Below are 17,587 nucleotides of genomic sequence, written 5' to 3'. Positions count from 1 at the left end.
CAGTCATGTCTGACTCTTTATGACCTCATGACTGTAGCCCACCACGCTCTTCTGTCTATGGGGATTCTCTAGGCAAGAATACTGGAGTAGTTTGCCACACCCTCCTCCAGGGGATCTTCCCAACCCAGGGATCGAACCCAGGTCTCCTCCATTGCAGGCTGATTCTTTACCAGCTGAGTTTCCAGGGAAGGCTTCCTGGATAGCTCAGATGGTAAAGCCCATGCCTATGGTCCATTGAATTGTTAATATCCTATTGCTTCACGTAGCCTTCTGATGATGTCTTAGTGAATATGTGGGTTTCTGTCTTCCTTATCTCCAGTGTTGCTCCTCTGTACCAGCCTTGGAGTAGCAGCTCACACAGCTAAAATCTGAGAAAAAGACATCTTCTTCAGGGGCAGAGGTGCCTGGTCTGTCTTCTTTAGTCCTTACGACACCTCAACATAATATTCTGGATCCTAATGTTTGCAACTCAGATTTTGGATGAGTTGTTTCCCCTTTTAGGGTCTCAGTATCTATCTGTAATGAGGATTTTTCCCTCTGAATTTCCTTTTCTAGTTTTAACTCTCTTTTAGGCACTGAAGTTGTTAATTTATTCATCTGTGAGATAGAATAGTTTTTGGTCATCTCAGTGAGGCCTTTCTGCGCATTCCCTGCCCCGCCCCAACTTTCCTGCTGGAAGAAGTCTAGAGATCTTGGAGAGCCTTGTGAACCACATCTTGTCCCTAGTTGCATGGCTGCAGGTAAAAATTCTGCCCAGTGTTTGCTGCAGACACCTTCAGAGCATTAAGGTCCCTGTCGCTCTTTCATGGACAATGCCCTGAAGATCCATTTTTAGGATAAAGAGGTCTTGTCAAGACAAGACTGACCTTATCTTGAAGTCTTGTCTTGCCTTATGATATTTTTTAAAAAAAGGACATGATGCAGCTGGTGTGGAGTTTTATTGGCTATAAAACATGTACAATGATGGGAATCTGACAACTGTAGTAGTAAAGTAGAGCTTTAAGCTCATGAACTCATACTTTGATTGAAAAAGTGCAGCAATATATGAAGATTGTTATGGTGAGATTGTTACAGAGAAAAAAAGTTTCTGAGTTTGTTAACTCCAAGGAAATCTCTTAGAATTCATCTGACCAAGGACTTTCCATTGAGGGGAAATAGTTTTTACAACAGGCAGAAATTTTTATTGGCCTCACTTGTACTTTCAGATCTCATTCACTTGAGAAAGAATTATTCTTCCATTGACGCTTTCCTGTGTGATGGCCTTGATCTTTGGAGCTGCAGATTTAAAAAAAAGCAACAAAGAGGTCACTGCCATGCTCTCCCCACCATCTGAACTGTGCTCCTTTCTAGGTCCCTGTTCTCAGCACCCAAAGGCTCTCTGTGCTTTCCAAAATAATCACTAAGCAATATGGTGGGCTCTAATCGAGTGAAAAGAGATCTTACCAAGGAAGATTTTCCTCCCACCTTCTAGGAAATGAGGGTATCTGAACAGTGTCTCTTTCTAGAGGTCAAGACCTTCACCTCAAGTGTTCCTGATACAGAATCTAGTATTTGACCACAAGTGCTGGAGGGGTCCTTTCTGCTTATATGGGCTTTGAGGACTTGCATCATAGACTCTATGAACTTACAGAGCCTTAAATGCCATTCTAGGGACCTCATTTTAAGATCTAGAGAGTATGCCGTATGAAAGATCGTGAGAAGCCGGAAATGTTTATCATGGTCACTGTTTTCAAAGATAAAATTTATTTGAATAAGTGCTTTGTTGATGCATCAATACATCGATTCTAGACCAGAGGGAAGAATTGAAACCAGTAATAGAGATCCAGGGAGAACTTCGTTAAAGTCAAGGCTTTCCAATAGTAGATTGTCCACCCCCTTCAGTAATGGGCTTCCTGTCCCTGGACATGACCAAAGAGAGGCTGAAGGACCATGTGTTGGGATCTTGCAGAGGGATGGCAAAGAGGCCAGCTGTTCTCTGATGGTTGCTTGGACTCTAAGTCCCTGAACATTTAATGCCTTAGAACATTTTATCATAAACTAATCAGAAAGTGCCACCTGTCCCAGACTGTGACTTCTTAAACTTTTCTGTGAGATGTTAAATGTAATCTGAGAAAACAGGGTCCCCTGGTTAAAGGTGTTTGAGAACACTCTGCTAAACAAAATAAATTTTGTTGTGGTTTCTTTCTCTTTCTTTTTCTTCCCTGCAGCAGTATTTGTTCCACCTTCAATACTGAAACATAGCCTGATTCTTCACCAAGAGGATAGTGGTACATAGTGTTCCCAGCCATACTGCGCCACAGAACACATCTTTTTATAATACACAGTTAAAATCTCATGGGATGCTAGTGTTCAACAGAATGCAGTTTGGGAAATTATGTGACATCATGTTTTTCTTGATTTCCTAGGATTTTGGCCAGCAGACTCCATAACTTAAGTCACTAAGTTGTGTCTGACTCTTTGCAACCCCATGGATTGCAGTGCGCCAGGCTCCCCTGTCCTTCATTACCTCCTAAAGTTTTTTCAGATTCATGTCCATTCAGTCCATAATTTAATAGAGATATAATAATATCACTAATTATTTTTATCTACTTTACTGCTGGCAAAGAGCTCATATATATATATAGTTTAGGACAATATTGACAGCTCACTTGGTTCTGCCATATCTAATTTAAGTTGATTCAATATTCCTGGCCATTTGGCAGTAAAGTAAAAACTGATCAAAGAACATTCAGTAGTACACGAGAGGGTATGATTACTGAAGGTTGGATAAATGTGTTGATTCATTAAAAAAAAGGAGATTCAAACAATGAAACAGTATTTTTTACCTTTGACGTTTGACTTAGATTCTTCCATTGTCCTATAAAAGTGATAAAGGCTTATTTTAGTATTAGCAACAATCATAAAAAACTTCTCAAGATGAACTAACTTCCTTTGCCTGCTGGTACATTCATAGCTCTTTAATGAGGATAATTGTTTGAGTTCTGTAGTTTCAAGGTCAGGAGTTCATGGGAGAACCCTCCTGGACCCAAAAGGCAGTGAGTACTGCCTCCCACTAGCCCTGGGGGGGGGGGGGGGGGAGAAATCTGCTGAGTCACCTCCATCCTTTCAGCCAGCTGCAGACTTTGCCTCCACTGGGATCCTTTCCAGGGTCTGCATCTGAAGTGTGAAACCCCTGGGCTTTTACACAGACTGTTTTGAGTTTGGTCCAATAACATTTTATTTATGTACTAAAAAAATTCTAACTCTTTCCCTTGGGTCATAGAACATATGTGCCCTTTTGTGGACAGCTATACCAAAAATAGTCAGAGATTCCAGATAAGAAATCTGGACATCTCAATCTCTTATGAGTCTTTTCCTGCTGTTAGATTCCTCAATCTTTTTTTCTTTTGTGAGCCAAAATTGGGTGCTTTCTCACTGGGAAACACTATAGCCAAACTTTCTTCATTGTTTCTAAAGATATAAAATATTAAGTGAAACTGCTGACTTCAAATCTTAGTGTCCTGGGAATAACAGTTGATGAATTCACACTTCCCACTTAACGGAATACAGCCTGATCTAAGTAGCTACAGAAGAAGTTCAGCATAAACCTTTCTTTCTCTACACGGATGATGGCTAACAGGACCATAAGGTACATGAATACACACAAGGGTAGATACACTTTTCATTGTCCTCCCCTGCCAATCTCTGCCTTACCCTCCATTCTCTCCCTCCAAGAGCTGGCGGTAGGTGGCGATTTCCTTCTCTAGGTGGGTTTTGATGCCCAGGAGGACCTTGTATTCGTTGTTCTGACGCTCCAGGTCATGGCGTAGCTGTGTCAGTTCCTCCTCATAGTGGGAGATGATCCGTTGCATGTCCTGGAGCTGATAGGTGTACCGAGACTGGGTCTCTGATAACATGTTTTCTAAAGCAGTTTTCTGAAAGAGGAATGAGATTTCTTTCATCTACTGACTGATGGCTTGATTTAATAACCTGCTGAGTTGGGCTTCTCTGGTGGCACAATGGTAAACAATCCACCTGCCAATGCAGGAGACTCAAAAGATGTGGGTTTGGTCTCTGGGTGGAGAAGATCTCCTGGAAGAGGAAATGGCAACCCACTCCAGTATTCTTGCCTGAAAAATTCCATGGACAGAGGAGCCTGGCAGGCTACAATCCATGGGCTCTCAAAGAGCTGGATACAGCTGAGCATGCATGCTTGCTGAGTAGTGAGAATATACTAACTACTCTGCTGCGTGTCTTGGTGGAGTTGGGGATGAGTAAGGAGGAGCAGGCTGACTTTTAGGTTTGGAGTCAGGCAATAAGGAGTCAGGACTTTCTGAATCTCATTTTTGTGGGCATAAAGGCTTTGTGTCAGGGAGTTCTATGCAACTTAGCTGCACTCCTGTAGTATTTATTCTTGATGTAGCTTGTTTGGGAGTGAGTATACCCCACCTTGCCCTGATCTGTTCCTTACCTACTTCTGCTTACATTTTGTCTCTGGCCAGACTGAAAGCTCCTAGAAGGAAATAGCAGCCAGGACTGCTATCTTTTTGTATCTTCAGAGAAGGATCTCAAGTAAGGGTGCCAGATAAAATAGAGGGCACCTGATTAAGTATGAATTTCAGATGAGCAATCAGTAATTTTTTTTTTAGTATAAATGTGTTCAAATATTCCCCCAATAATATTGCACAAGAACTTATACTGAAAAAAAAAAGCACTTGTTCATCTGAAATTCAAATCTCACTGCCTGTCTTCCATTTCAATTTGGTGAATCTGGTAACACATTGTCATTTTTGAGGAAATTCTGAAAGCTGCAAAATGAAGGAAGCAGAGAACCGAGTTCAAGTCCCTGTTCTGTTTGGATTTACCACCTACTTTTCTAGCACACATAACTTTAACCTTAAAGAGACATTCATAGCTAATAAAGCACCCTGCACTCCATCAGGGCTGCTAACTTCCAGGGGGTCCTTCATGCTGCCTGGCTATTACCCTACATGTCCCTGGTCTCGTCACTTTCTTGTTCTCCCAAAGAGATATTTTGTTCCTTCTCCTCTGTCTGCAAACTGCCCTTCTCCCTGTCCTTTCTCTTAGCCCATGATCTTGCTTCCTTTGTCGCTGAGGATATGAAAGCCCTCAGAGGAGGGCTCCCACCAGCTCTGCCAGCTTCCACCCACAGACATGAGTCTGTGTCGACACTCATTCCCCTCCTGTTATGAGAGGAATAACCGTCCCTGTCTGTGCCACGGTTATTTCAGCAATTACCCACCGTCTTGCAACATGAATGCTTTCCTCCCTCCTAGATTATTCCCACCAGCTTTCACACAGAATTTCTTCCACCTTAAAATTTGTTCTCTCGAGACCGTAACTACCTTCAGCGATCAGCCAATTTCTCTGCTCGCCTTTGCTTACTGCAGAGCTCCTTAAAGAGTTGTCTATACCCTCTGTTTCAAACTCCCCTTGACCAAGGGGAATCTGGTGCCACTGTTAACCCTAGGGCCTCCTCTTCTCCCCTTTCTTCTTCCTTCTGTTGACTCACTGCATCCTTGTTGGCTTCCCGGCTGTTCCTCCAACCTGTCCGACACACCCACGCCTCATAGCTGTGCATTTGCTATTCCCTCCACCTGGAGCTCCCTCCCCATAGCCATGTAATATATCTTCGTATCACTTTGAGGGTTTTGCTCAACTCTTACCTTAACAGTAAAGCCTCTCCCTACCACCTGGTTTTAAAATGACAGCTCTTCTCCTGGCAAGCCTAACTTCTCCCTCATGTTTCATTTCTTTGCAGCACTTTCCTCCATCTGGCATATTATTAATTTTGGTGATTTGTGCCTTTATTGTCTATCATCTACAGTTGTATACAAACTCCTTTGTTATCAAATCCTGTTACTTAGAATAGTGTCAGGTAGTAGAAAGCTTGAAACTGGATATAAATGTCAAGCTGACCTTGCAGGGTTGTTGTGAAATTTCTAATGCTAAAATGTTCTGAGAGCTACAAAACTATTTAGATAATTTAAAAATATGTTAATTTATTTGTATTTAAATAATATAAAATACTGTAATTATTTCTGTGTTCATTATCGTCACCTTAACTGTGTACCTTTTAAATGCCTGTCCATCATCACTGATTCCTAAAATGTAACAGTAATTTACCAGGTGCACCTGCAACAAAATGAACCAATTATTTCTCCTCAAGACTGAGAGCAGAGTAGCACTGGGGAATGGTATTGATGCATGATTAGAATATTCAGATAGGCTAAGAAGGAAATTCAATGATGGATTTTATTTAATGAATTTTAAGTGCTTATAACACTCCTAAAAGCATTTTTACTGAAAACCATGATGATCAAAGGAATGACTTAGACACAAGAACTTACTGTTCCCTGGGTATAAGACTGTTCACTGTATAAGACACATACACAGTAATAGAGCCGTACTTTGGAGTCAGCCAAGCCTGGGTTTGCCACTTGCTCATGTTGGCACCAGAATTTCTCTTTCTTGGAACTGGAAGGGGGCGGCGTGGTTCTAAGGGGGAGAGCACTGATAGAGGTTTTGAGAGTGTAGAACTGCGCCCCCCCAAACCACCATGTGGCTTCACTATTGGCCACTCATTAACTGTGTGACCCTGGTCAATTCACTTAACTGTTTGGGGCTTTGGTTTCCTTATCTCCAAAATGGGGACACCAGCCCTATGTGGAAAGGTTAATATGAGGATTGATGACATTGAATATAATGAATGTGGCACAGCATGGACTCCTCAATAAATGATAGCTCTTATCATCCTCATTGTGGACGATTTGGATGGAAAGTGGGAGTTTGGATGGAGAAGTGCCCCAAGGGAGTTGGAGAGACGGGCCCCGGAGAGAAGGTTTTGTGAAGGAGGTGGTACCTGACCTGAGATTTTTCCAGCTCAAACTCACCTTGTTGCACTGTGCCTGCAGATCAATCTCCAGGGCCTGGAAAGTGCGCTTCAGTTCATGAAGGTCACTTTGGCTGCTTTGCACACCTTTTGGACTGGCTGCCTCCTGGGCCACGGCTGCTGACTGTGAGACCAAGCCAAGAAGAGAGGCGTTGGCACTGGGACCACTTGTAAGTGGAAATGTTGGGAAGTTTGGGCATCTTTCTTTTACCTGCTCTTTGTACCAAGTGTCCAAGTCTTGATGCTTCTTTTTAATTATAAACTCATATTCCTGTCTCATGTCCTCCAGGACCTTAATCAGATCTTCTCCTGGGGTTGTATCCACCTTCACATTGACCTTGAAGTCATTTGGCACACGGTTTTCCTCTATTTCCTGTTTAACCACAGAGAGAAAAAAGGAATCAGTTTGACAATCAGAAGGCCAAGAAGTGTGTTGATGGGCAGCAGCACACAGATCATTTAAAAATTCAGCTTATGTGTTTGCCACTCCTTCATTGGCTTGGTTTGGTTTCTCAGTTTTTATTTGTTGATGACAAAACACTTGATTTTCCCCCCTTACATATGTGTGTGTGTGTGTGTGTGTATATATATATATATATATATATATTTTTTTTTTTTTTTTTTTGCCACACCACACTGCATGTGGGATCTTAATTCCTTGAACAGGGATTGGACCCAGGGCTCCTGCAGTGGAAAAAGTGAGGAGTCTTAGTCAATGGACTTGTAGGGAAGTCCCTCTCTTATAATTTTATGAAGTAAAGAATAGCACCAGACAGGTAATCAAATGGCCCCTGTGATTACTGACTTAAGCCCTGGTTGAAAACATTTTACAAGGAATTTTGCTTACATACAGTATAAAGTACTCTTCAACAAATGTTCATGAGTGAAATGCTGACACAGTGAAACACTTGAACATTTCAGATTACAGGCCAAAGCTTTGGGGAAGCAGTTCAGTAACCCAAAGCCAAATGGTGTAGAGACTTTCAAAATCTTGTCAGTGTATTATGACTCTATAGGCAAGAGGCCCATGAGGTATCATGAAACCCAGAAACCACAAGAAAGTTTTCATTAACCATCACATCTCACCAGCTGTGCAGAAGGCGAGTTTCCTTGATAAGTAGTTTTGTTTGCCTAAAATAGTGATTTTTTTTTTAATCTTTTCATCAGAGTCTCAGGGATTTTAAATGGATGCTAACTTTTAAAGTCAGTTAAATGATTTTGGCAATTGAGCCTCAATTTTGGCCAGTAGTTATATCAAATATAGCTAGTAACTGTAACTATGTAGTTACTATAGAATATAACTATATTGAATATAATCTGGACCAGTGGCAGAGTCTATTCTGTCGTTCTCCAACTTGCTGCACATTGGGTTAATGAAAGAAGTTTGATCCTAAACATTTATTTTTCTCACATCATATTAATAATCAGGTCTAGATAAGCATTGTATATTAACAAAATTGTTGACTGATGTCATAGTTAATTGGAATTGTGTTTTGGCTGTTGTATTTGGCATAACTGTGAATGTGGAAAAATTAGATATGTATATGGTTCCTTATGATTATTTAGGTTGAAGACAATAGAGCTGGCATTCAGGTGGTGGTTTCTTTTGGAGCGACTGAGTCACCTGAAATGTGCAGACTAAGAGCTGTACTGGTTGCCTGGGCATCCTGGGAGTCCTACCTGCTCATGACGCTTCTTCATGAGGATGAGCTCTTTCCTCATCCCCTCAACCTCCTGTTCTAGGTCTGTGGTGACAATGGTCAGATCATCCAAGGTCTTTCGGAGACCTTCAACTTCAATTTCCAAGTCTTTCTTGAAGGAGTGTTCATTTTCATACCTTTGGTTAGAAGGAAGAGAACAGAACACTTGTTATTGGAAGGATTCATCTTAGTTTTAGGCTGAATTTTTTACTTTTTACGTTTCATGCAGGTTTTTCTATGATAGTGATCCAATTTTATTTTTTTCATTAGAGAGAATGGCATAATAAACAGCCATATGTCTGTCACTTAGATTTAGCAGCTATTAACATTTTGCCATATTCGTTTCATCTACAGTCTATCTTGTCTTTTAAAGTAAATTATAGACATTATATCCTTTCAAACCCTAAATACTTCAGAATGTGTCTTTTAAGAGAGTTTTCTAAATAAGCATAGTAACATTATCACACCTAAAAATCAATAATAAGTTTTTAATATCATCTAAGGATTTGTATTCAAATTTCCCCATACCAAAAAGTATATTTTATATCTGATTTTTTAACAAATCTTGTTATGACAAGAACAAATATCTGTCTGGACCCTAGTGACTGAAGCGACTTAGCAGCAGCAGCAGCATGCCTTTACATTATAACTTAGTAAGATTTTACATGTGGGTAATGGTGAGATACGTTTTCTTTCCGCAAAACAGAAACAGAAACAAGAACAATTCCAAAAACCTAACCAACCCCCGTCCCCTCCCCTCTGCCAACACAACACTGCGAAGAAGGAACTTACTTAAGGCTGAAGTCATCCACTGCCATCCTGGCGTTGTCAATGAGAAGGATGATCTGAGCGTTGTTCACCTTGCCATCTGCTATCTGTAAAGCACACACCAAGAGTCACTTCAGTCGCATGCAAATCCACAGGACAACTGCATTTCTGCCCAGTTTCTGAGAATCAGACTTATCAGCAGATAAGGCTTTATTTTCTAGCAGTGGAATAATGAGCAGTCAAGTCAATTAATATCTATTGAGAACTTACTAAGTTCAAAGCACAAGAGTGGTTTTGTAGTAAGGGTATGGTCTGCAGTCACTTTCACTGTCTTTTTTATATTGACTTTTGATAGGATTAATGCAATTGCTCAAAGAATGATATAGACGGGGGGAAGGAGAGTAATTGTGGAAAATACTTTTTAACTATCTAGTAAGATTCACACCAAGTGAAAGTGAAAGTTGCTCAGTCGTGTCCTACTCGGTTTTTTTGACTTGTTTTTGTTTTGTCCTTTCAAACCCTAAATACTTCAGAATGTATCTTTTAAGAAAAGAGAGTTTTCTTATTTTTCGACAAGGCTATGGTATTTCCAGAGTTTTTCCAGAGTTTTCTTGTTTTTCGACAAGGCTGTGGTTTTTCCAGTAGTCATGTATGGATGTGAGAGTTGGACTATAAAGAAAGCTGAGTGCCAAAGAATTGATGCTTTTGAACTGTGGTGTTGGAGAAGACTCTTGAGAGTCCCTTGGTCTGCAAGGAGAGCCAACCAGTCAGTCCTAAAGGAAATCAGTCCTGGGTGTTCATTGGAAGGACTGATGTTGAAGCTGAAACTCCAATACTTTGGTCACCTGATGCGAAGAGCTGACTCATTTGAAAAGACCGTGATACTGGGAAAGATTGAAGGCAGGAGGGGAAGGGGACAACAGAGGATGAGATGGTTGGATGGCATCTCTGACTCAATGAATATGAGTTTGAGCAAGCTCTGGGAGTTGGTGATGGCCAAGAAAGCCTGGCGTGCTGCAGTCCATGGGGTTGCAAAGAGTCGGACACAACTGAGTGACTGAACTGAACTAACCATAATTATTTTTTGCCCTAAATGACCATAGCCATATGCATAACTTACAGGTATGTACATGTGTTTGTAAAGTATTCAATGATGAGAATGCCCTAGTTGTAGCTATTAAAATATTAAATGAAAGGGGAGAAGGATGAGTTGGGAATTTGGGATTAATAGATACACACTACTATATATTAAATAAATAACAAACAGCTACTGTATAGCATGGGCTTCCCTGGTGGGTCAGATGGTAAAGAATCTGCCTGCAATGCAGGAGACACAGGTTTGATTCCTGGGCCAGGAAAATCCTGTGGAGACAGGAGTGGCAACCCACTCCAGTATTCTTGCCTAGAGAATTCTATGGACAGAGGAGTCTGGTGGGCTACAATCCATGGATCACAAAGGTCAGACATGATTAAGCAACTATGTCACACACACACACACTATGTAGCATAGGGAACTATATTCAATTTCTTGTAATAACTTATAATGGAAAAGAATCTGAAAAAAGATATATATATATATATATATATACACATATATATAATTGAATCATTGTGCTGTACACTTGAAACAATGTATATCAGCTATACTTAATTAAAAAGCAAAAAATTAAAAATATTAACTGAAAGGATTCTCTACCATAAATTAAGTAGATTAATAAACTTTGTGTTAAAACTTTAACTTTGTAACTGCCTCTAGTTAAAGACTTTCACTAGATGTGTATATATTTTTTATTTAAAAAGAGAATTAATTTTTGAAGTATCCACCTGAGAAATTGGGTATATAAATGTTTGATTTGTAAATACTTCTAGGTAGTTGTAATCATATAAATACACATCAGAGAAATAATATATGACATGCAATTTTAATGTATGTCATTGTCTTGGGGAAAATTGGATGGAAGATATCTCAGTGTCAAAAGTATACTGTTTTTGTACCAAGCATTGTGCTGAACTGGGAACCAGCAGATTTTCCTTTATTTCCTGTTACTGACTATTGGTGTGAACTTGGGTCAGTTACCCAACTCCGTGGACTTCAGTTCCATCAATGATCTTTACAAATAAGGAGCTTGTCCTGAAAACATGTGACCTTAGGGGTCCTGGCTCCAAACTTCTGTAACTTACTTGGAGCCAAAGAATCTGTGACATTTCCATTGTATTTATACAGATAATTGCTTTGATTAGAGAGGATTTTCTTAGGACAAACTTATACTTCAACACAAAGACACCTTTCAAAAATCTGGCCCTGTTCTAAGCTCCACTGATTACTTGGAATTTTGTGTCATGAATACACAATAGCAGATTCAGAGGTGTTCAGGGCATTGAGTCTGGAACTCCCAGAGCAGGGCCTGGGATCCTGCTCCAGCACCCACCTGCTGAGTGAGCTCTGCCAAATCTTGGCTTCTTCATTCATAAAATGGCAATAATAACAACCATAGAGTTATGAGAATTAGATTAGAAGAGATTAAATAAAATAATGCAAGATAGCATTTCTGGGCACAGTCTCTGAAAACAATCAGTTGAAGCTAAATTAGTTCAGAAAAATGTAAAGTGTTTAATTTTATTTTAAAAAAGCTAGCACTTTTGTAATTAGAGCCAGTGTCTGCACTGGATAAATCCAAGGGTTTAAATGTTGAGATGCATTGTCTGCTTTGCTGTTCATGATGGGAGATAACCAGACTGGCTGCCCATGGCCAACTTCTTAATTTCCTTAGTGGATTCCAAATGGCATCATGATGACTTTCACAATTCTGAAAAGGGATTCTGTAGATATTTCCTTGTCTTTCCTCTACAGTGCTGCTTAGGGACTTCATACCAGTGTTTTCCCCTCCAGACTGTTCAGTCTTTGCATGATCTAAGCTCATGGGAGATGAAAAGTAACTCCATCCAAAATGGCCTGGGGATCCCTGCAGTTAGCCTCAGCTGTTCCCTGAGGTTTTGCTTGACATTCAGAGAAACCATGCCCTGAACTCTCCATGAAATCAGAAAATAAAACATACCACCTGTGTTGGAAACACCACAATTTTCCAATGAAGTAGCTTATGTATAATATACTTCTAACTGGGAAGACCATGGAGTAATCATTAAGAACATCACTTCCATATAGAATGGATAAACAATATTCTGTGCTATACAGAATGTATAGTAAATGGAACTATATCCAATATTCTGTGATTAAACCGTAATGGAAAAGAATATAAAAAAAAGAAGTTGCCTCAGTCGTGTCCGACTCTTTGTGACCCCATGGACTGTAGCCCACCGGGCTCCTCTGTCCATGGGATTCTCCAAGCAAGAACACTGGAGTGGGTTGACATGCCCTCCTCCAGGGGATCTTCCCAACCCAGGGATCAAACCCACGTCTCTTATGTCTCCTGCATTGGCAGGCGGATTCTTTACCACTAGCAACACCTGGGATATCTATACATCTACATGTAGATATATATAAAACTGATCTATTTTGCTGCACAGCTGAAATGAACAGAAAATTGTAAATCAACTCTATTTCAGTTAAAAAATAATGTCACTTTCTCTAGTCTGATGCAGATATTAAATTTGAGACAAAGGTGAATTTATTTCACAGAAGTGTACTGATGTTGCTTTGTTAGTTGTGACAAATGCCATGGTGATGGAAGATTTTAATGATGAGGGGAGCTGGGTGAGAGATTTATGGAAAGTTTCTGTACCATGTAAATCTAAAAATATTCCACATGAAAAGTTTATTTAAAATAATAAGAAGATGCAAAGCAGTGTGTATAGTTAAAAAATCATCTGTGAATTTATTTGGTTTTTCTGAATTAAATTGATAATTTATCCATGCAAAACCCACATCAAAAGTCTGATTTCCGCATTTGGCATTCTCAGAGAACATGAGTTGATATAGAAGAAATTTAAAAACCGAAACTATTTCTTCCTCGTTGGGTTACCTGATACAGTATTATGATACAACCACTATTTCTGAGCCATCCTTCACAGTAATGAATGAATAAGAATGGGTTGAGAAATAATATATGAGGCGTAGGTATTGCATTGTGTTGTAACTAATCACCTGGATTCTCCCCAAGGACCTGAGTTCATTCTTTTAAAATAATCTAGTTTGTGTATTAGTGTAGTATCACTGCTTCAGGGTGTGTAATCTACCAGGGAGAGGAGAACAGAACTTGTGACTGTAAACCAACGAGCCAAATATAGTACTATTGAGAGCCATTCTGCACCCTAATATTTGCATGACGATGTCCAACTCTGTGTTTCAAAGGAATGGATTAATTTTTGAAATCATTTTCTTTTCTTTCTTTCTTTCTTTTTCTTTTTGGTCATGAGGTTTGCGGGATCTTAGTTTCCTGACCTGGGATTGAACCCAGGCCCACAGCAGTGAAAGCTTCAAGTCCTAACCACTCGTACCAGGGAGTTCCTGAAATATTTTCTCACAGACTTTTGGAGTAACATTTAACATCCCTAAAGTGGGGGTGTTGTTCAATCACTAAGTCATGCCCGACTCTTTGTGACCCCATGGACTGCAGCATGCCAGGTTCTCCTGTCCTTCACTCTCTCCTGGAGTTTGCTCAGATTCATGTCCATTAAGTTGGTGATACTAAGTGGGGGTGGGAGAGTGCTATATCTACTCAGAACATTTCATGAGTCTTGAAAGGCCCAGGAAGGGGTAAGTCCTGGGTGTGGTGGGACTTCTTTGGGCCTCTGTTTGTCACCTACAAACAGGGAAGGTCTGATAGACCATCTGAACTTCAAAGAGCTGTTTTCTTTCAAACACAGAGAAAAACAACTGAAGTAAGAAATCCAGAAGTGAATGTAATTTGAAGCTGAAGGAGCTTCCTATTTAGTGTCAGAACCGAGAACCTGGGGTTTCCTGGAGAGTGGGCCAGCCACCTGCTCCTTGTAATTGTCCCCACTTGCTTTTCTCAGTTCTGTTCCAAAGAATTTTGGCTTCAGTCTCCTCAGCCATAAATTGGGGAAAAAAACACCTGCTTCACAGAACAAGATAATCGGTATGAAATATGTGTTGCATGAATAATAGTGCAAATGGAATGCATTATCTTTATTAACAACTAGCATCATTTTTGATGAGGTAGACTGGCCAGCACCATGCTATGTGGAAATTACGAGACCATTAGAAAGAGACCTGGGTTAGAATCCCAGCTCTGGCTCTTCCTGGTGGTTTCGGATGGCTGCTTCATGTCTCTGAGCTTCAATTTCTTTCCAGGGTTGTGATGAGAAATAAATCAGTTGATATAGAATGTTTCCATTATTGCAGAAAGCTCTTGGACCATGCTGATGAGTGTATTCAGTACCTGACATGATGCCTGGCATATAATAATCACTCGATAAATTTTTCTGTCCCCTTTCCTCCATCTTTCTGCTGTCAGCTGATACATTATTTGACCAGGTCTAACCTCATGTTTCTTTAGGGAGTTAAGTTCTTAGCTTCCCATTTGCAGAAAACCTCCTGTCCTCTCCATTCTAAAACCAAAGCAACTTTACTAATAAAAACAGTATGGTAAGGTTTGTTGAGTCACCTTGTTTTTTTGGTAAAGACAACCATGTACTATATAGTTAAGACAATTACACAGTCAGCTATTAGGTTGATTATTCAATAATTAGGGTTCATTATGAGGACAGATTTCTATTATCTTGATTCAAGCAGGGACAACTGAGTGTTGAGAAATAGTATCTTAGAAATATTGGAAACCTGTGATGCTCTTTCTAGGATAGGTTCAATCATGATCTTACAGGAAATTTTCTGGGACTAATTTTCTTAAGAGAATTTACATAGCTTTAAAATATAACCTGGATGACTGGATTCCCTGTACTTCTAGTCAATGTTGTGAGACATCTCAGAAGGTATAATAGTGTAGGAAATGGCAACCCACTCCTGTATTCTTGCCTGGAAAATCCCATGGACAGAGGAGCCTGGTGGACTATAGTCCATAAGGTCAAAAAGAGTTGGACACTACTGAGTGACTGAGCAGAAAGCATAAGGTTAGGTTTTAAAATGTTTGGTTGAAAAGCTATTCATATTTTGAAGAAGTCTCCATAAGCTATCCTAACTCTAAGATTCTAAAAATCAGACCCATTTTTCTTATTTTTTTCCCTAGCAATATGCCATTTTCAGAACTGTGAGTGGCTAGAATTCGGAACTTTTGGCAGTCCCCAAAAGGAAGCACCCAGGGAAATCACAAAGATGCATCTGCTGGTGGAGTGACAACTTTTCCGTGTGATCTCCAGAACAGTGCAGTTCAGCCTTTTTTGATGGGTAAGCACACTGCTGTCAGGACCTTGCGGTGGAGTGGAGCTGATGTAATGAGACGTCAGTGCTTTCTTGTGCCTTGTGCACTGAGCATGAGGAATGAAGACCAGCCCTGATCGTTATGATTATGTTGTCGGATCATAAGTGGTACCAGATAGCACCTGCTTTCCTTCCATTTTTTCTATATAATTCATGTGCAGAAGATTAAATACACAAAACAGACTTCCTGACTCCATATTTAAGGTATGATAAGTAAATGTCCCTGGGCTTCCCAGGTGGTACTGGTGCTAAAGAACCCGCCTGCCCATGCAAGAGACATAAGAGATGAGGGTTTGATCCCTGGTTGGGAAGACGCCCTGGAGAAGGAAATGGCAAACCATTCCAGTCCTTTTGCCTAGAGAATCTCATGGACAGAGGAGTCCAGTGGGCTACAGTCCAACTGCAAAGAGTTGGACATGACTCAAGAGACTTCACACGCACAAGAAAATATCCTTGGGTTTCCCTGGTGGCTTAGTGGTAAAGAATCTGCCTGCTGATGCAGGAGACATGGGTTCGACCCCTGTTCCAGGAAGATTAAACGTGCTATCTAAGCCTGTCACAACTGTTGAGCCTGTGTTCTGGAGCCTGGGAGCCGCAACTACTGAAGCCTGCATGCCCCTAGAACTCATGCTCCCCAACAAGAGAAGCCCACTTTCTGCAACTAGAGAGAAGCCCCCGCTCTCCACAACTAGAGAAAGGCTCGGAACTTCAGCAACAAAGGCCTAGGCCAGCAATCAATAGATAAATGAAAAACTCTTTACCATCTGAGCCACTGGGGAAAAGAAAGAAAATATCCTTGAATATTTTTTTCATGATTATTTGAAGCTCCTTTTGTCATTTTCCTGGAAATTATCTATTCTACTGATTTCCCCTCTCATGGGTCTCCTGGAAATGCAGTCCCCTCTCAAGTTCCAGGGTTACCCAGGATCTTACCTGCTCCTGCAGGTGGCTGATGCTTTCCTCATATTGGGAGTAGTCTTGCTTATTGCCTGAATCTCTCTGCTGATGCCACTTCAGGATGCAACTTTCTAGTTTCACGTTGGCCTCCTCCAGGGCACGCACCTTTTCCAGGTAGGTGGCCAGGCGGTCATTGAGGTTCTGCATCATCTCCTTCCCATTTCCGCCTAGGAGGGAACTGCCTCTTCCAGACCTCCAAGACCCTTCAGGGAGTGGACAGCTCGGCGAGGAGAAGGAAAGCGAGATGCGGACACCCCCGGCACCACCATGGACACTGGGAGCCCGGGGGAAGCTCCCTGGCCGGCCCCAGCCGCCTCCTGTGGCATAGAGGGAAACTGAGGGGTTCTGGCTGAAGCTCTGGTTGGAATTCATGGTCCCATCTGTGTCTGGGGCAGGACTGGGCTCTGGTCCACTCCCTGGCACCACAAAACTGAGCCGCCCCAGACTGCCCCAGATGGCTTTATGCCCTCTGCTGTGGGAGTGCCCTCTTCTGACAGCTGTACCGACAAGATCCTATCATTGTGCAACACGTGTTTCCTCTTGGTCAATCCCAAAGCGCCCCCAGGCCTTCACACAGGGGGCTGTTGTTTAGAGTCGCATCGATATTCCAGGTTGTTTCTCCCTCCCAGTGGTAACCTGGAGGTGTGGCCCACGACCTTAGGTGGGCATTAGTCTCAGGTGTCTTTCTAGTCTGTCTGTGGGTTTTTTCCATTGTCCATTTATCTGGAAAAGGTCTGATTGAAGTTCACAGAAAGGTGATTTGGGGTGGCATAGATTTCCTTTGAAAAAGTAGACATTAAACACACAGACACACACCTGCCCCTACCCAACCCCCAAATAAACACACCCCAGCTCTAAAGCAAGGATGGGAGGGACTCACAATGCAAGAGCCAGATCAGGACAGAATCTCAGGTC

At 41.2% G+C, this 17,587-nt stretch overlaps 1 protein-coding gene across 1 annotated transcript; it reads right to left on the bottom strand.

Annotated features, from left to right (window-relative positions):
* Positions 1–1,201: 1,201 nt before the first annotated feature.
* KRT23 (keratin 23) lies at positions 1,202–17,044 on the bottom strand. Its single transcript, XM_065911166.1, has 8 exons — positions 16,649–17,044; positions 9,385–9,467; positions 8,573–8,729; positions 7,104–7,265; positions 6,894–7,016; positions 3,694–3,914; positions 2,826–2,857; positions 1,202–1,275 (listed from the first exon to the last, which is right to left on the bottom strand). Exons 1-8 carry the CDS (start codon positions 17,042–17,044, stop codon positions 1,202–1,204), a joined length of 1,248 nt encoding a protein of 415 aa, XP_065767238.1.
* Positions 17,045–17,587: the final 543 nt, after the last annotated feature.

The sequence above is a fragment of the Muntiacus reevesi genome, chromosome 18 (assembly GCF_963930625.1).
Source record: "Muntiacus reevesi chromosome 18, mMunRee1.1, whole genome shotgun sequence".
NCBI lineage: Eukaryota > Metazoa > Chordata > Mammalia > Artiodactyla > Cervidae > Muntiacus > Muntiacus reevesi.
This window is presented reverse-complemented; position numbering and strand designations above follow the sequence as displayed.

What these genes read in the sequence shown, in the direction of transcription:
- KRT23 (XM_065911166.1), bottom strand. Translation starts at nt 17,044, where the DNA reads ATGAATTCCAACCAGAGCTTCAGCCAGAACCCCTCAGTTTCCCTCTAT. An exon ending in ACACTTGGTACAAAGAGCAG is followed by an intron (nt 7,017 to 7,103) that starts GTAAAAGAAAGA and finishes TTGGTCTCACAG; the next exon opens with TCAGCAGCCGTGGCCCAGGA. An exon ending in ATCTAAGTCAAACGTCAAAG is followed by an intron (nt 1,276 to 2,825) that starts GTAAAAAATACT and finishes TTAAATCTGCAG; the next exon opens with CTCCAAAGATCAAGGCCATC.